We start from the raw sequence: 14,579 nt of genomic DNA, 5'->3' as shown, positions 1-14,579 counted from the left end.
GCCCACAATGTATATTTACAATTTTTACATCCCGTGAGCAACAATACCGGGGCCATCCCCTCTATCCCCAACCTTATCCCCCCCTCCCCTCCCATCCCTCAAATCCCCCAATCTACACCTCCCCCCCCGCCGCCGCCGCCGCAGCCGCCGCAGCCACCACCGGCGCGTTCTTCACGACCAACTCACTAATCCTCAGCACCGTATACCGATGCTTACTCTTCACCTTCTTGATCCTGCGATTCCTTCTCTTCGTCTTCTCCTTGACCCTCATGGGCTCGCTCGTCTCCTCGACCACCCTCGCGCGGCACTCAAACAGCGCCGGATCAATGTACGGCGACCCCTTCAGCGTGTAGTCGCGCGACCCCAGCACGCTCGCGTGGGTAATGCGCAGCGAATCCCCCACCGCCGCGTCCTTGAGGCGGAACGGCAGCCGCACGAGGTCCCCTACGGTCACGAGGAAGGGGAACTTGTGGATGTGGATGGTGATGTATTGTGACGGCTGGGCCTTGAGGGCCGTGAGGAGGGCGAGGGTGGGGTGTGGGGTGGTGGCGGCGGCGGCGGTGATGTTGAGGGTGCCGGTTTGCTGCGGGATTGGTGGGGTGGGGGTGGGGGTGAGGGGGGTTTGGGAGAGGTTGTGGAGGTGGGGGGTGGTGGTGAGGCCCCGGAGGAGGGTGCGGGTGGTGGTAGTGGTGGTGGGGGCGAGGGCGGGGGTTGTGGGCAGGGCGGCGAGGGGCCGCAGGGAGCGCTGGAGAGCCCGCAGGAGCATGGTGGGTGTGTGGAGGGCGCGCGGGAGGTGTGCTGGTGCGGCGGGTGCTGTGCAATTGGTGATAGTGGGATTTCGAGGTGTTCTGAAAATAACGGATTGCCCACGATGGATGTTGCGTGTTACCCTGCCAGCCCCGCGTAGCAGCACAGGTTGCTGCCCCACGTTACCCGGCGCCCACCAGGCCCAGCTTTGGGTGATGTCTCACAAAAACATAAAAATACTTTCGCATCACCAGAACTCACCCACTCTGAATACATTCCCCTCCAACCACCACCACCACCACAACCACACCTTCACACCTTCACACCTTCACACCTTCACACCTTCGCTCCCACCACCACCACCACCTCCACCAAACCCCACAAACCCCAACCCCCCCCACCGCCCACAATGCCCAAACGAAAAGACCTCCAACCCATCTCCGAAGACACGCCCATGGCCGACTCCGACTCCGACTCAGACACCGAGTCGCTCGACATCGTCAACGTCGACTTCGAGATGTTCGACCCGCAGCCCGCGCACGACTTCCACGGGCTCAAGACGCTGCTGCGCCAGCTCCTCGACGCCGACAACACCCTCTTCGACATCTCGGCGCTCACGGACCTGATCCTGTCGCAGCCGCTACTCGGCACCACCGTCAAGGTCGACGGCAACGAGAGCGACCCGTATGCGTTCCTCACCGTCATCAATATGCAGGAACACCATGTCCGTCCCCCCCCCCCCCCCCCTCTCCCCCCTCTCCCCAGAAGCTAACACCCAGCAGGACAAACCGGTGATCCAGCAGCTCCGCGACTACCTCATCTCCCGCGCGCCCGCCGACCTCAAGACACAGCTGCAGACGCTCCTCTCCCCCGCGGCCGCCACGCACACGGGCCTCATCCTCACCGAGCGGCTCATCAACGTGCCCACCGAGATCGTGCCGCCCATGTACAAGATGCTGCTCGAGGAGATCACGTGGGCCGTCGACGACGGCGAGCCCTACCGCTTCAGCCACTTCCTGATCGTCAGCAAGACGTACACGGAGGTTGCGTCGAAGCTTGACGACGACGCGCCGCGGGCCGCCAAGAAGGGCAAGACGGGGAAGAAGGGTGGGAAGAAGGGGGGCGGCGGGGAGGTTTTCTACTTCCACCCCGAGGACGAGACCATCATGAGGAAGGCGAAGGCATGCGGCGGCTATGCGTATGTGAAGGAGGCGGATGAGGGCGCGGCGGACAGTAAGCGCGCGTTTGGCGAGTTTGGGATTGTGCCGAGGGGCCATATGATGTTGGTTGAGTGTGCGGCGTTGGAGGGGGTTGTGGGCGATTTGGAGGGGTTGTTTAGACAGTAGGTTTGCGGGGTGGGGTGGGTAATGTAAATAGTAAAAGGGGGATTGCAATTGATTTGTTAGTTTGGGCTTTTTACTTTGCTTTTTTCTGTGACTGGAATTAACAGGCTGGTAATCACAGGGAACGATAGAGCCTTCATTATTTGGTTGTAGTCAAACCAATCGAAAATAGCCAAATGCGGCCAGAGTCAATGATTACCACGACAGGAAAAAAGAACTTTCGGGCACTTATCGGCCTGCAGTGAGATGTGATGATCAATGCAGTGCGTCACCACGATAAGATTAGATAATAGTAGCACTCCCTCCCTCAGTCAGCCAACCAACCTCACCTCACCTATAAGTACCTCTAAAACACACAACTACATACCGCACAAATACAATTACATACACTCAATATATCAAAGGGAATATTTAAAGAAGAGACCAACCAACCGCTGTACAACGAATCGAAAGCTGAGAGGAATAGATATAGTTACAAAAAAAAAGAAAAGACCAACACAACGCAACACAATCTATCACTCGCCCCCCCCCCCCCCCAAAAAAAAAAAAAAAAAGCCTTACCTACACCTTCACCACCGGCGTCCCTGCCGCACCCTTCGTCGCCTCCGCCTCCCTGATCGCCCTCTTGTACTGCCCCGGACTCACAAAGTTAATCCTCGCCTGCTTCCATATGCCCCTCCTCGCCTTCCGCGCCCGCCACTCTGCCAGCCTATACACCTCCTCGAGCTTCCCAAACTCGGCGCCCGTTTTCGCCTCATACCTATCACACCCGCACCACTCATCAGCACACCCCCCCAGTCACCCCCAATCATCCCTCCCACCAATCCCTCCCCTCCCCTCCCCTCCCCTCCCCTAACACAGACACAGAAAGAGCACCTACACCGTCGCCATCCCCCTCTCCAACATCTCCAGCCCCACATCCCTCCTCCACACGCCCCTCCACACCTTCACGCTCGCCACCACACGCTCATACTGGTCGCGCCGGTACACATACACGCGCACATTCCGTCCGAGCAGGTACTCGCGCAGCCACGCCAGCGCCTCGGCCGCATACGGCTGCGCCGCGCGGCCAAAGTGCGCGCCCTCTGGCGCATCCACGCCCGCGATCCTAATATGCAACTATCCCATCCCCGCGTCAGCCCTCGCCCCCGCCCCCCAAAAAAAAACCCCCCAGAGTAGACTTACCGTATCCCTCACGCCGCCCCTGCCCCCCGGCCCCGCCGTGGGGACCTCCCGTCCGGGCAGCCACCCCCAGCCGAGCCAGCGTCCGCCCGGCGTATGGTAGAGGCGGAAGCCGTCGCCGTCGCCGACGGAGGTGACGCGGCCGTAGATGCTGCGGCGGCGGAAGAAGCTGGGGTAGATGCTCGCCGCGTCGGGGATGCGGCGCAGGTGGTTGCGGTAGAGGTAGGCGGCGCCCAGGGCGGCGGTGGTGAGCGTGAGCGTGGGCAGGATGAGCGCCTTGTTGGTGTCCCAGAGCGTGCTTTGGGGGGTGCTTTGGGGGGGCGGAGGGGAGGGAGAGGAGGTCCAGGGCGGCCATTGCATGGTGGTGGGATGGGTGCGGTGGGATTTTTGGGGGGGGGGGGGGGGGGGGGATCTACAGGTGGGTGTGGGGCGTGGGGTGTGGGGTTCGAGATTCAGATTCAGATTCAGAGTTGAGATTCGGATCGATCTGTGAGATGGGCTCACTCGCTGTACTCGCTCAGGTACGGGGCACTGACTGGGGCTGACTGCACTGACTGCACTGACACTGACGCTGAGGGCCAGACAGCTGTGGTTGGTTGTGCCAAGGGAGGGCTCACTCGGCTCGTTCCGTCTGCGTCGGGCATGATCGGCGTCCCCACACCCCGCTCTCTCTGCCCCGGGTGGGTGGGTGGGTGGGTGGGTGAGTGGCGACGACGACACCCGGTATTTGTATTTCCCTCGCCTCTGCAGAAGGGAAGGGGTGCTGGGTAAATAGGATAGGACAGGATGGATGCGAAAAAAGCAGATTCCCGAGTCCCGAGAGATACAGCCATTATCCAGCCCAATTAAGAGGCTTTTCCCCGCACTTTTTACTTGCACACATCACTTGCACTTAATTCCGCTTCTGCTCAAAGTTGCATTTTTCTTCACACCTACTCACAGCAGATAGGAGAAAGCATCCACGGCAAAAAAAAAAGACTGCAGCAGCAGAAAAAAAAATTGCATTAAAAAAACGAACCAAACCCAGCTCCGGCAGCTGTTATTTGTATATTTATAAGTAAAATAAAAATAATAAAAAACGGTTTAGTTGTTTCCCCAGTCCAGTCAGTCAATCCCCGCTCCATCCATGAAAGTCGTAACAAAAAAAGCACAAAAAAAAAAAAAAAAATACCAGATGCATCTTTTGCTATCCTCAAAAGTGAGAAGAAAAGAAAAAAGAGTGGTAGTCCAGAAAGAAACAAAAAACAAAGTAAAAAAAAACGCCATGAGTCCCATAAAGTTCCATTAAACGAGAGCCTGTCGAACAAAACAGTGCAAAAAAAAAACCAGTATGACAAAAAAGGGTTATAAAAAGACAAGAAACGAAGATGAAAAATACAAGCCCAACAATCCACAAAGTAGGAGATGGACGCAGGCGAATCAGATCAGATCAGGTTTTTTTTTTTTTTTTTTTTTGCTTAGGCAAACCTTCTCTGGATCTCAGCATCAAGCTGGGGAGTGATCTCGTCGCTGGTCTTGCCGCGGACGGTCCACAATACACCGGCCTTCTCGTAGTGCTCGAGAAGGGGTTCTGTGGCCTCTGCGTATGCCTTTAGACGCTTGGCAAATGTCTCCTGAAGGGGGCTGTCAGCAACTGTATATAATATATTTATAAAATGGGTACGTGAGGAGAAACATACAGGCTGGTCATCAGAACGACGGGTCAAGGGCTCGCCAGTGATGTCGTCGACACCCGGGTTGATGGGCTTATTCCAGGTGGTGTTGTAGACTCTACCGGAAGGCTCGTGCTAGAGAAAAAACCGTCAGCACAACCTTAAACACCTCAATAATCCCCCATCACGGGATCAAAAGAGACAAAAAAACGTACCACAAGCCTTCCAGCAATCCTCTCCAAAATCACATCATGGGGCACATCCAGATTCACCACCTAAAACAACCCCCATCGTTAGCATGACTCATCCCCATATACCGGAGAGAAACGGGCCACAAACCAAGTTCATCCGAACCTCCTCATCCAGCGACTTTGCCTGGCTCTGCGTCCTGGGGAATCCATCCAGCAGAAAGCTCGCTGAAGGACAATCAGAAGCCGCCGGAGCACCAGGTTTACTAATGACCGATAACGGGCCAGTCAGACAAAGACCGGAGGCCATGTTACCACGAGTCTCCACCCAGCCGCGCTTCGACAGCTCGCCGACAATCAGCTTGACCATGATGGCGTCGTGCACAAGGCCGCCTGACTTCATGATGCTTTCGGCTTGGACACCTATCAACGTAGATTGTTTGGTTAGTTTTTTTGTTTGCCCCCCCCTTTCCTGGGTATATGGAAAACCCGGATGAAAAATATAGGGAAAAAGGAAAGAAAAAAAAGGGAGTTAGTAATTACCAAGTGGGGTTTTCGCCCTGACATTCTGTCGCAGTAGGTCTCCGGATGAGATTGACGATAGTTTGAAGTGGTCCAGCAGACGGCCCGATTGGGTACCCTTTCCGCACCCGGGCGGGCCAACGAGAATTACTCTGGCAGCTTTTCTGAGCTTTCCAAGGGCCATTTGTGGTTGTATGTTTTTGGGTGTTTGGGCGGGATAAAAAAAAAAAAAAAGAGTTGGACTACGACGTCACTTGGTTTTTAAGGATTGCGATACGGATACTCGTACAGGAACAAAGGACGGAACGTGAGTGAGTGAGTGAGTGGGCGGGTTTGGTGGTGTGGGTGCGAGAGTAATGCGAAGAGAGAGGAATTGAGTGACTGGACAAGCTTTATGGGAGAGCAAGATGGCAACGGGGGCAGATACGATCTCGCAGCCGGGACGGGGGGGAATTTAAGCAATTGGAAATCTAGATAGGGTAATATCTCTTGGTAGATAGCATCTAGGTGAAATGTATGTATCTATGGCTAGGTAGATGTCGTCGTAGGTAAGCGGGGGGGGAGTGGATTGTGGTGGTGGCCCTTGTGGGCAGGGAGGGAGGGAGGGTTCATGTTGCTAGATATGCAAGTCCAGATGGATTCAACCCACCCAGCAGTACTCTACCACCACCCACCCCATCCACACCCACCATGTCCGGCGATCTCGAATGAGGCGGAGAAGTTCCAAGCGGGTAGCGAACTGGTTAGATCAGCGGTTTTTGCTGGGGAATGGGCCCACTGCGGGGTGGTCTGTGCACCTCGGTTATTGGGAAAAAAACTGTTGGGTGCAGGAAGAAGAAGCGGGCGGCGTGCGCGCGGTCTTCACTCGGACCCTTCTTTTACTGCTTCTTACCCACCCCTAAACCATCCATCCCCCTCCCCCTCCCCTCTCCTCCCTCTTCCGTTCCCAGCCTTCTAGTACAACGTTTTCGTCCCGCACTTGCAGCCCTACAACTAAACTGTCTCAACAGGAGAATTTTTTTTTGTTGTAGCTTCTTCTACTTCTAGAACTCAACTGCCGAGCAAAAAGGGGGGAGAGAGGCTTGCAAGAAAGAATGCCTGTAACTAGGAGTGCAAGGTCGAGACGACGACGACGACGCCAAACAACAACCACGACGTCGACGAACCCACGATGACCAATATGTTACAATAACCCTGTTAGCAACCACAACCACCACAACCCACAACCACGAACCCAAACTAGGACGATGCTGCACAACGCCCCCCCCCCCCCCCCCCGATGGTGCGGCCGCGTGATTTGATTGCGTTACATCACCATCATCATCACCATCATCATCGACGGTGCTACTCGGGAAAACTCCGATTCGTTTCGTTCGTTCGGGTGTTTGGAGCTATCTATAATTCCGACCAGAGTGTCGGGCTTAGAAAGTCAGCTCCAAATACCGGTACCTTAACTGAGGAAGAAGAGCCCCCATCCCCCCCCGCCAAACTCCACTCGGGTCCTGCAGACATGCTGCACAGACTACTTACTAGCTTACCTCCCCTTCTCTCCCTCCTCCTCCTTCTCACCTCAACCCCCCCCCCCCCCCCCCCCCCCTTCCTTCCAAGCAAGTACTACAAGGTAGATGGATGGAGATCCAAATAAACCTTCCACTAGCTCGGGCTTTGACATCTCTCGGCGTTGATGTGAGCTGGCAAGCTGGGTTTCTCGCCTAAGAGGATCGATAGGTCCGAGTCTGCCCTAGCACCACCATTGGGTGATCTTGCGAATGCAGAACATCGGTCTCATCGGGCATCACCGCACGCGCCGGCCAATAGTCCGCGTTGTAGAAGAATTAGTAACAGTTTTACTTTGTTCTTGACGACACACACTTGTTCTTTTTCTGCGTTTCTTTTCTTTTTGCTAAAAAAGCTTGCCCCTCCATGCCCCCGTCGCACAGCCACAGGGCGGGATCGCTGCGATCTTGACCAGTGATATGAGCATGTATGTTTCTCCAATAGCGCTGGAGTACATCTTGGTACTTGCAGGAACATGGTAATTTGTACATATGAACGTCAGCCAACGACCGGATTGCATTTTCGGATTTTACAGTAATGGCAGCGAAGGAGGAAGAGGAGGAGGAGCGCAATGTTCCAGTATCATGTATGTTTACCCATTTACCCCCCAAATACACACGTAGATAGGGTTGTGCGCTTGAGGAATGTGCACTTTTTTTTACTACATACGTAGAGATGGTGTAGTGTACTCAGTCACGAGGATCATGCTGGATCAGAGTAATATGTGCTGCTCTACTATGTAAGAAGCTGCCACTGCATTATCGTCGACGAAACTAGCTGAGCTGCAACAAAACGTCGGCCGAGAGCTCGAGAAAGAAACCGACTGTGTAAGATCTAGCAATAGCAATATGTAGTCAGGAGAGCTTATCGAAAAGCCCCAATGAGGATAAAACCTGTTCAAATGAAGATGCAGAACGAGATAAGAGTTGTCCAATTCCATCAATTGCACCGGAAGAAGCGCTTCTCGATGGTATGGAGCCAGAGTATATAGTTACATCTGCCTTCCTTTCTAGACATGGTGAACTCATCATTGACTCCGGGTCTGCAACTACCCAATGATATTAGACCATGCATATGGCATAAGACGAGCTAGACATGTAACTAGGGAGGGGACAGCATATGGTCCATGGAGTTACGTTCCGGCCGAAAAGCGGTGACCGGAACACAAAAGACCCAGAACCGGCCGGGCCTTATTCGTGAGAAAATAATATATCATCTATCGGCACTATTTGCAGGGAAAACCCCGTGATTCATGTACGCCTCGTGCGTGTGTACAATCGGAATTGGAGAGCGAGCCTAGACCGCTAGCTGTGCATTAAAGGTTTCAAAGGCCTAGTCTTACATGATGGTTTTTTTTTTGGTTTTTTTTGGTTCGCCATTTTGGCTTTGGTTTTGTTGTGGGGTACGTGCATGCACGGGAGAGGAGGAGTCGGAGGAGAGGAGAGGAGTCTGTGAAATGTGACTTGTCGGGTAACATGTGAAGTTACCATGATGGTACAGGATACCGTGTCATGAGCGGTCACTCGGCTGAGTGTGCGGCTGCTTGCGCTTTACTCTGGTCACACTACATATCTCCGTCTCCGTCTCCGTCTCATCTCCGTCCTTATCCCACCCCCGTCTCCGTGCCCACCGGCCTCCTCTAGTGCTGCAGCGGCCATGTGAAACCCGCTGATCAGAAGCATCCGTTTGTCCATGACCACTTATTTACCCCAGAGGGCCCATGCACACGCCTGCCTAGCTGCACCCCACCACCCACCCTGCCGAGCCCCCGCAGCCGAAACGTTACCGAAACACCGAATGGTGCAATGGTACATCACACCTACGTAGTGTAGTCAGTGAGCTATCACACGAAGATAATAATAAGCATTTTACGTCGGCGCTTCTCGGGTTAGTGGCCCTCGCGACTTCATCCGGTTGGGATTGCTTGGCGCCTGGGCATGGTGTGTGGTGGTGCATGGATTATCACTCGGCGCTAATGGGAGGTAGGGAGGTTAGGCTAATTTGAATGGAGAGGGAGTGCAATGCCGCTTGACGGCTATTTGGGAGCTGGTGGGTGCTGATATATATACAATAGGGTACCTTTATCGGATGGTAAAACGTACGAGACGGGAATGTTGAGTTTGTGGTGTTTTTTTGCTGCATTTTTGCGCACGGAGCTAGAGGTGGGATCCAGGAGATATACATGGATAGCAGTGAGTACATGCAGGTACTACGTTTAGATTAAACAAACGTTAACCCTGTTATAGATATATCTAACATGTATGTACATGTAGTAGTGGTCTTTTTCCCACAGCCATTCGGCATTATCGTTGCTACTGTCGTTCACGGGGTAATAACGGATACTGGGTGTTGACTGATAAGGGGATATTGTCTAATGAGAAAGAGTTGGCTGCGCTGCCTTTCTCTTTTCGGTTGAATCTATCAACACCCAGTATCCGTTATTACCCCGTGAACGATAGTATACTACGTTATTGCTCGTTTACCACGAAAGGAACTAGAAAATATAAGTGATGCAGGTATATAGGGGTGATTTGTATGAGAGAACACCTCCATTCCATACAAGTAATCCTTGCCTTCAACATTTGAGTAACCGTATTTTCTAGTTCTCCTGGTGGTAAATACTGAAAATTCCAACCACATGCTCCTGAGCACGAGATTAATGTGCTGTAGTAGAAGCACAATATAAAGGACGCCTTGCTCTTACACCTTACTAAATGAAAAGCTCTGAGTACGTTACTTAATCTATATATACGCGCATACTTCAGTTGAAAAACTACAGACCCCAATCCTGCGCCAAGGAACCCTAATCATTATAAGGTCTTAACGAATTTTCGCCGACCAAGTGTTCAATCCTCCGCGAAGAGCGTCCAAACTCCTATCCTTGGTACTTCTCAACCCTTACTATAAACCTTAGCTCTTCTTTCCTCCACCACACTTTCTTCCCAAATATATCAATATTAATATTTCATGCTGAGGTTTTGCCGGAGCCGGAGTAAGACCTCAACATACAAAAAGACCTTTTTTTGAAGTCCCCTGCCTCTACAGTTCAAATAAATTTGAACTGGGAATATGGCTTATTTATTAGTTTATTAATCAATTATTTTGGCGGGAAAAGTCTAAAATAACACAGTTTTGGTAGACGTACTCTACAACAACACAATGTGATCGAGCTATCGAATATTAAGGATGGCTGAGCATTGAAATCGAAGGGTTAGGGGTTCTGCTTCATCTTGACACACTGCCAAGCTCAAGTATCACTCCAGCGCAGCATCATGGGCGGGTGGTCTAGTGGTTAGACTGCTCGTCAGGTTAGACACCGAGTGTTTACCCAAGAATCAATATAAGGTCCTGGGTTCAAACTAGGGGTGGGGGTAGTAGCGCACATTAATCAATAAGTCGCTGCAGTACCTTTTGCAGTACCCTTTGTTCTTTTTTTTTCTTTTTTCTTTTTTGAAGTGAAATAAATTAGGAGGCTATTATTATAATCTATAAGCCCTCCCTAAATCGTTCTTCACGACTTATTCGTGTAAACCATGTGCATGCCCATATATTCCGGTCTGTCAAATATTTTGTGCTACAGCTACAAAGGTCCTCCCTCCCTCGTTCTCTAAGGAAGGAACCAAGAAAGGTGTAAAGAGGAGGGCACTATCAGGCTGGGTATCAAACCCCGTCTATAGCAATGTTCGGTGCACGATTCTAAAAAGATGCAATGATGAAACGAGCAAGAAAACGTCAGCAAACGCGTACGGTCATCTAGAGTACCTTACGAAGCATATACCTAGAGTTAATCCAAGACACGGGGCCTACGTAAGATTCAAAGGCAGGTTCTCTTTCTCAGCCTAAGATTTATGTTATCGTAGCATGGCACCGTCGGTATTGGTCTTTGAGACGGTTCTTACTTTCCTCCATGATGACTGTATGGGTATTATAAGAAAAAGTAAGCTTGAATGTCTTAATTGCAGATTTGGTTCAGGTAAGTTACTATATCTAAGTTGGACATATTTTGTCCCACGGGTCATACATGAGACCAGTGGGATTACGTGTAGTGTGTGGATGAAAAGCTCCATATCTCTTTGCTACTCAAATGCTACCAATGCGCGCGTGGGCATGATCATATGAGACATTGTAACACCCGCTGGCGAGTTTCACATGCAAGCCATAGAATCAAGACACAGTATCTCATAAGGTCGCCTGCTTTAAAGCATAAAAAATAGCTACATGAGTACGTACGTACTAGATATGGTCTCGACCAGCGCTAGCTTTTGTTGCTAAGCTGAGCTCTAGTTTCGGCTTCACCGATTGATAATCTTTAAATTTAGGAAGAGGAATGACAATACCATCTATACTAGCGATTATACCTTACTGGAGTACATATATTCCTTGTCGTCGAGGAGGGTGTGGGGAAAGTAAAGGTTGTGGCAGGGTGTACTACCCAATTAGCTTCATATGATATCACTCGGACGCATACCAATGACTGATATGAGAGTGTCAAGCGCACGTGAAGGGACACAGTATGCTTTAATATTTGTTCATTAAGGCTGCATATTGTCGATATTAGAGTGACGGCGCGACTATGAACGTGTTAGATCCTCTAGGTGTCTCTATCAGTCATTAAGCTCGACTCATATATCCGACTGACTCATAGGATTGCCGCTAATATGGCTGACTCTAGATGTAGTAACAGTTTGATATTGCACCTTTCTTCCCATACTACTAGTGGCCTTTTCTCTTTATAGCTGTCTTTACTGCATGATCCTGAGATCGAACCTATAGGTCGGTAAGTAGAGAGTGCAAATTGAACTCGACAGATATCTTCAATTGAAGCTGGTTGGTACTATGATGGATCATATATGTACGTGGCACAAGCTATCTTTACACCCTATTGAGGACAGGCTGTCCAGAAGTGTAGACACAGAACGTAGGCGCCACCAGCCACGCTACGTGAATACTCATTCTTTGTGTAACCCATAAGGTATATCCTGTGACCTGAAATCTCTTAAGAATCTACGCTCACATGTACTTACATGCATCCCTAATTACCCGAGTGATATATAATTCTCTTTTGTTATTAGATACAGATGACTGAGGTTGGAAATCCTTACTTTTCTTTACAACCATTTCAAGATCTATCTTCGGTGTACTATTTTTTTAAGTTTTCCCGTTTCAGGACCAATAAATTGTAATCATGCGCCTATTTGTTCATACATAATCTGTACAGCTGTAGCTGTATCTATCATGTACTTTAATTTTAGTTGTTGCAATTGGGTTTGTGTTAATGCTTAACAGTATGTATCGTTCAAGATATCGATTCTAGCATACGGCAATATTATAATAGAGCTGGTGATTTTTAATTTAGTGTGGAGCCTGCTATAAGACTAGACGCGCTCAATTTGTACAACTTTCTAAATCTTCATATGATCCGTTTAGTAGTCATGATCAGTCTTCCTATTAAACTACATGAAGTCAAGTCATCAACACTTAAGTACTACTAAAGTACACAATCAACGCTAAAGACACCAAATCCTTAATTTCCCTTCCTTTTATTTTAACTTTCTTGCTTATTTATGATGCTGAAATCTCCTGTCCTAGTCTCCGGGCTAGATACAATAAATGAATTATTAATCAAATATACCGAAATCTCGCATATCCCGGAGGGCTGCAATTGATTCCCACCCCATGGTGCCCCACCGTTCACCATCCAGCTTCTGTGATCTACGACCTTTGAATACCAATAACTTATCCATAAAAAATAGGATACTATCACAATCCACCTCTTCTTACCAGCCACACTACTCCTTAAGTGGGAATCAAACGTTCCATCCGATCTCAAACCTTCCAGTACGACGGCACAGGCGTTTCCTAACCTACAAAAGATTCGAAGACACGCTGACAAAGTACACACCGCCTACGCCCGAAACCATCACTGGTCCATAGTCTATACCTTATTCCCTAGATTTTCGCCGGCCGGGCCTTCATGTTAATGAAGAGGAGGAAACCTTACACCCCTCTTTACGTTATAATCATGGGTCATACAAAACTATAATAACAGGAACAACAATTACCTATACTTGTATGATAATAGCGGAGAAGTTGTTGATTCGAAATTACTACCTGTTATTCATGATTAGCCATGATCAGCCATGATCCGGTTCGAGACAATATCAGACTCCCAGTAATGATAGAAGAGAACAACGTAAGTCAAGACGAGGCATCACAAAACTATTAAGATCTTTGTAATTTAGCCGCCAAATAGACTTATGGACGTACTTACATTTCCGGAATGTCCATATGATTGGCGAATTTGCTTTATTTCATTTCATTTTTTCCTGTATTTTTTTTTCATAAAATCTTATTTGTGAGGTAGAACAATATATATATAATATCCTGACAAATTTATGGACCTGTACTCAATGGTCTTTGGAGACGTAGTTATTTGTGGTACAAACCGACCCACAACGCACTCCCTGACTACGGCAAAGACCTAACGAGGCCAATACGTCCCGGCACATCGTAGTCCCCTTGCCTTAAGTTAACTCGGAATTTAAATTTAGATATATATATATATCCCTTGAATTGTTAAGCCCAACACCTTTTGCTCAAGCCCAGCCCCATGTAACTTGATATTTCAGAGCCGAATTATGTCTTTAACCAGTTGTCCTTGCTATGACTGATACCTTAATTAGAACGATTTAGACTCCTCGAACCACGTCCCTTCAAAATCAAGTTGACTTGGTGATAGGCTATGACTCTTAGACTGAGAATGTACGTGGAATGAAAAATAGTATCCTATCAGTGTCCTATCCGCAAGGATATACAATATGGCTATGTTAAGTCTAATCTGTGAGCTTTAATTAGTAACGTGCTTCATGAACAGTGCAGGTTTCAATTGTCGGTATAATCTTTCCCTTTATCAAATTGCCATCTATCGGGATCGAATTCTGGCCTGAGGCCGAATATTGAACCACATTCATGTGTTATTGAATCTTATCTAACCATCGACATAATAATACTAGAGCCACATGTAGTTGTTGACTTTGGTGTGCTTTAAAGTAGATTCGAGGAATGATATCGCCGACTTTGTAGAAAGCACTTATCTATATTGACTATTGACACGCCTTGTCCGGCCTCAAGATCAGGGGCTAGCTTGGTAACTGCCGAGATCAGAATTCGACTATCACTGAAGTTATAAAGGGGCACTTCAGTCATGTGGAAGGTGCTGCTTCGGTGTTCAATGCCGCTGTCGATGAGAACGACAAACCAGAGTGATCGTTGTTGCCTGTGATAGCCTGTCATAGTCCAGATTCCAGTGAAGTAGATGAATGGTTTGCGTGCAATCGCCACAGTATGGACCTTCTGGGATTGGGCTACATGTAGCTAGTTCGTGTAGT

At 49.5% G+C, this 14,579-nt stretch overlaps 4 protein-coding genes across 4 annotated transcripts; 1 reads left to right on the top strand and 3 right to left on the bottom strand.

The window, feature by feature from the left end:
• Positions 1–112: 112 nt before the first annotated feature.
• H6S33_001221 (uncharacterized protein) lies at positions 113–766 on the bottom strand (the record flags this gene model as incomplete). Its single annotated transcript, XM_044832575.1, has 1 exon — positions 113–766. One exon carries the CDS (start codon positions 764–766, stop codon positions 113–115), a length of 654 nt encoding a protein of 217 aa, XP_044694188.1.
• Positions 767–1,156: 390 nt separating this feature from the next.
• H6S33_001220 (uncharacterized protein) lies at positions 1,157–2,093 on the top strand (the record flags this gene model as incomplete). Its single annotated transcript, XM_044832574.1, has 3 exons — positions 1,157–1,471; positions 1,530–2,038; positions 2,087–2,093. The coding sequence occupies 3 exons, from the start codon at positions 1,157–1,159 to the stop codon at positions 2,091–2,093; spliced, it is 831 nt and encodes a 276-aa protein (XP_044694187.1).
• Positions 2,094–2,651: 558 nt separating this feature from the next.
• H6S33_001219 (uncharacterized protein) lies at positions 2,652–3,632 on the bottom strand (the record flags this gene model as incomplete). Its single annotated transcript, XM_044832573.1, has 3 exons — positions 2,652–2,850; positions 2,971–3,209; positions 3,276–3,632. 3 exons carry the CDS (start codon positions 3,630–3,632, stop codon positions 2,652–2,654), a joined length of 795 nt encoding a protein of 264 aa, XP_044694186.1.
• A 1,097-nt stretch (positions 3,633–4,729) lies between these two features.
• Positions 4,730–5,818, bottom strand: H6S33_001218 (uncharacterized protein; the record flags this gene model as incomplete). The annotated part of the gene is made up of 5 exons (XM_044832572.1): positions 4,730–4,885; positions 4,952–5,059; positions 5,140–5,199; positions 5,264–5,535; positions 5,656–5,818. The coding sequence occupies 5 exons, from the start codon at positions 5,816–5,818 to the stop codon at positions 4,730–4,732; spliced, it is 759 nt and encodes a 252-aa protein (XP_044694185.1).
• Between the last annotated feature and the right edge of the window lie 8,761 nt (positions 5,819–14,579).

Source organism: Morchella sextelata (genome assembly GCF_020137385.1).
Source record: "Morchella sextelata strain SCLS chromosome Unknown scls_10, whole genome shotgun sequence".
NCBI lineage: Eukaryota > Fungi > Ascomycota > Pezizomycetes > Pezizales > Morchellaceae > Morchella > Morchella sextelata.
Note: the sequence above shows the minus strand (reverse complement) of the source record. Positions and strands in the feature narration are given on the sequence as shown.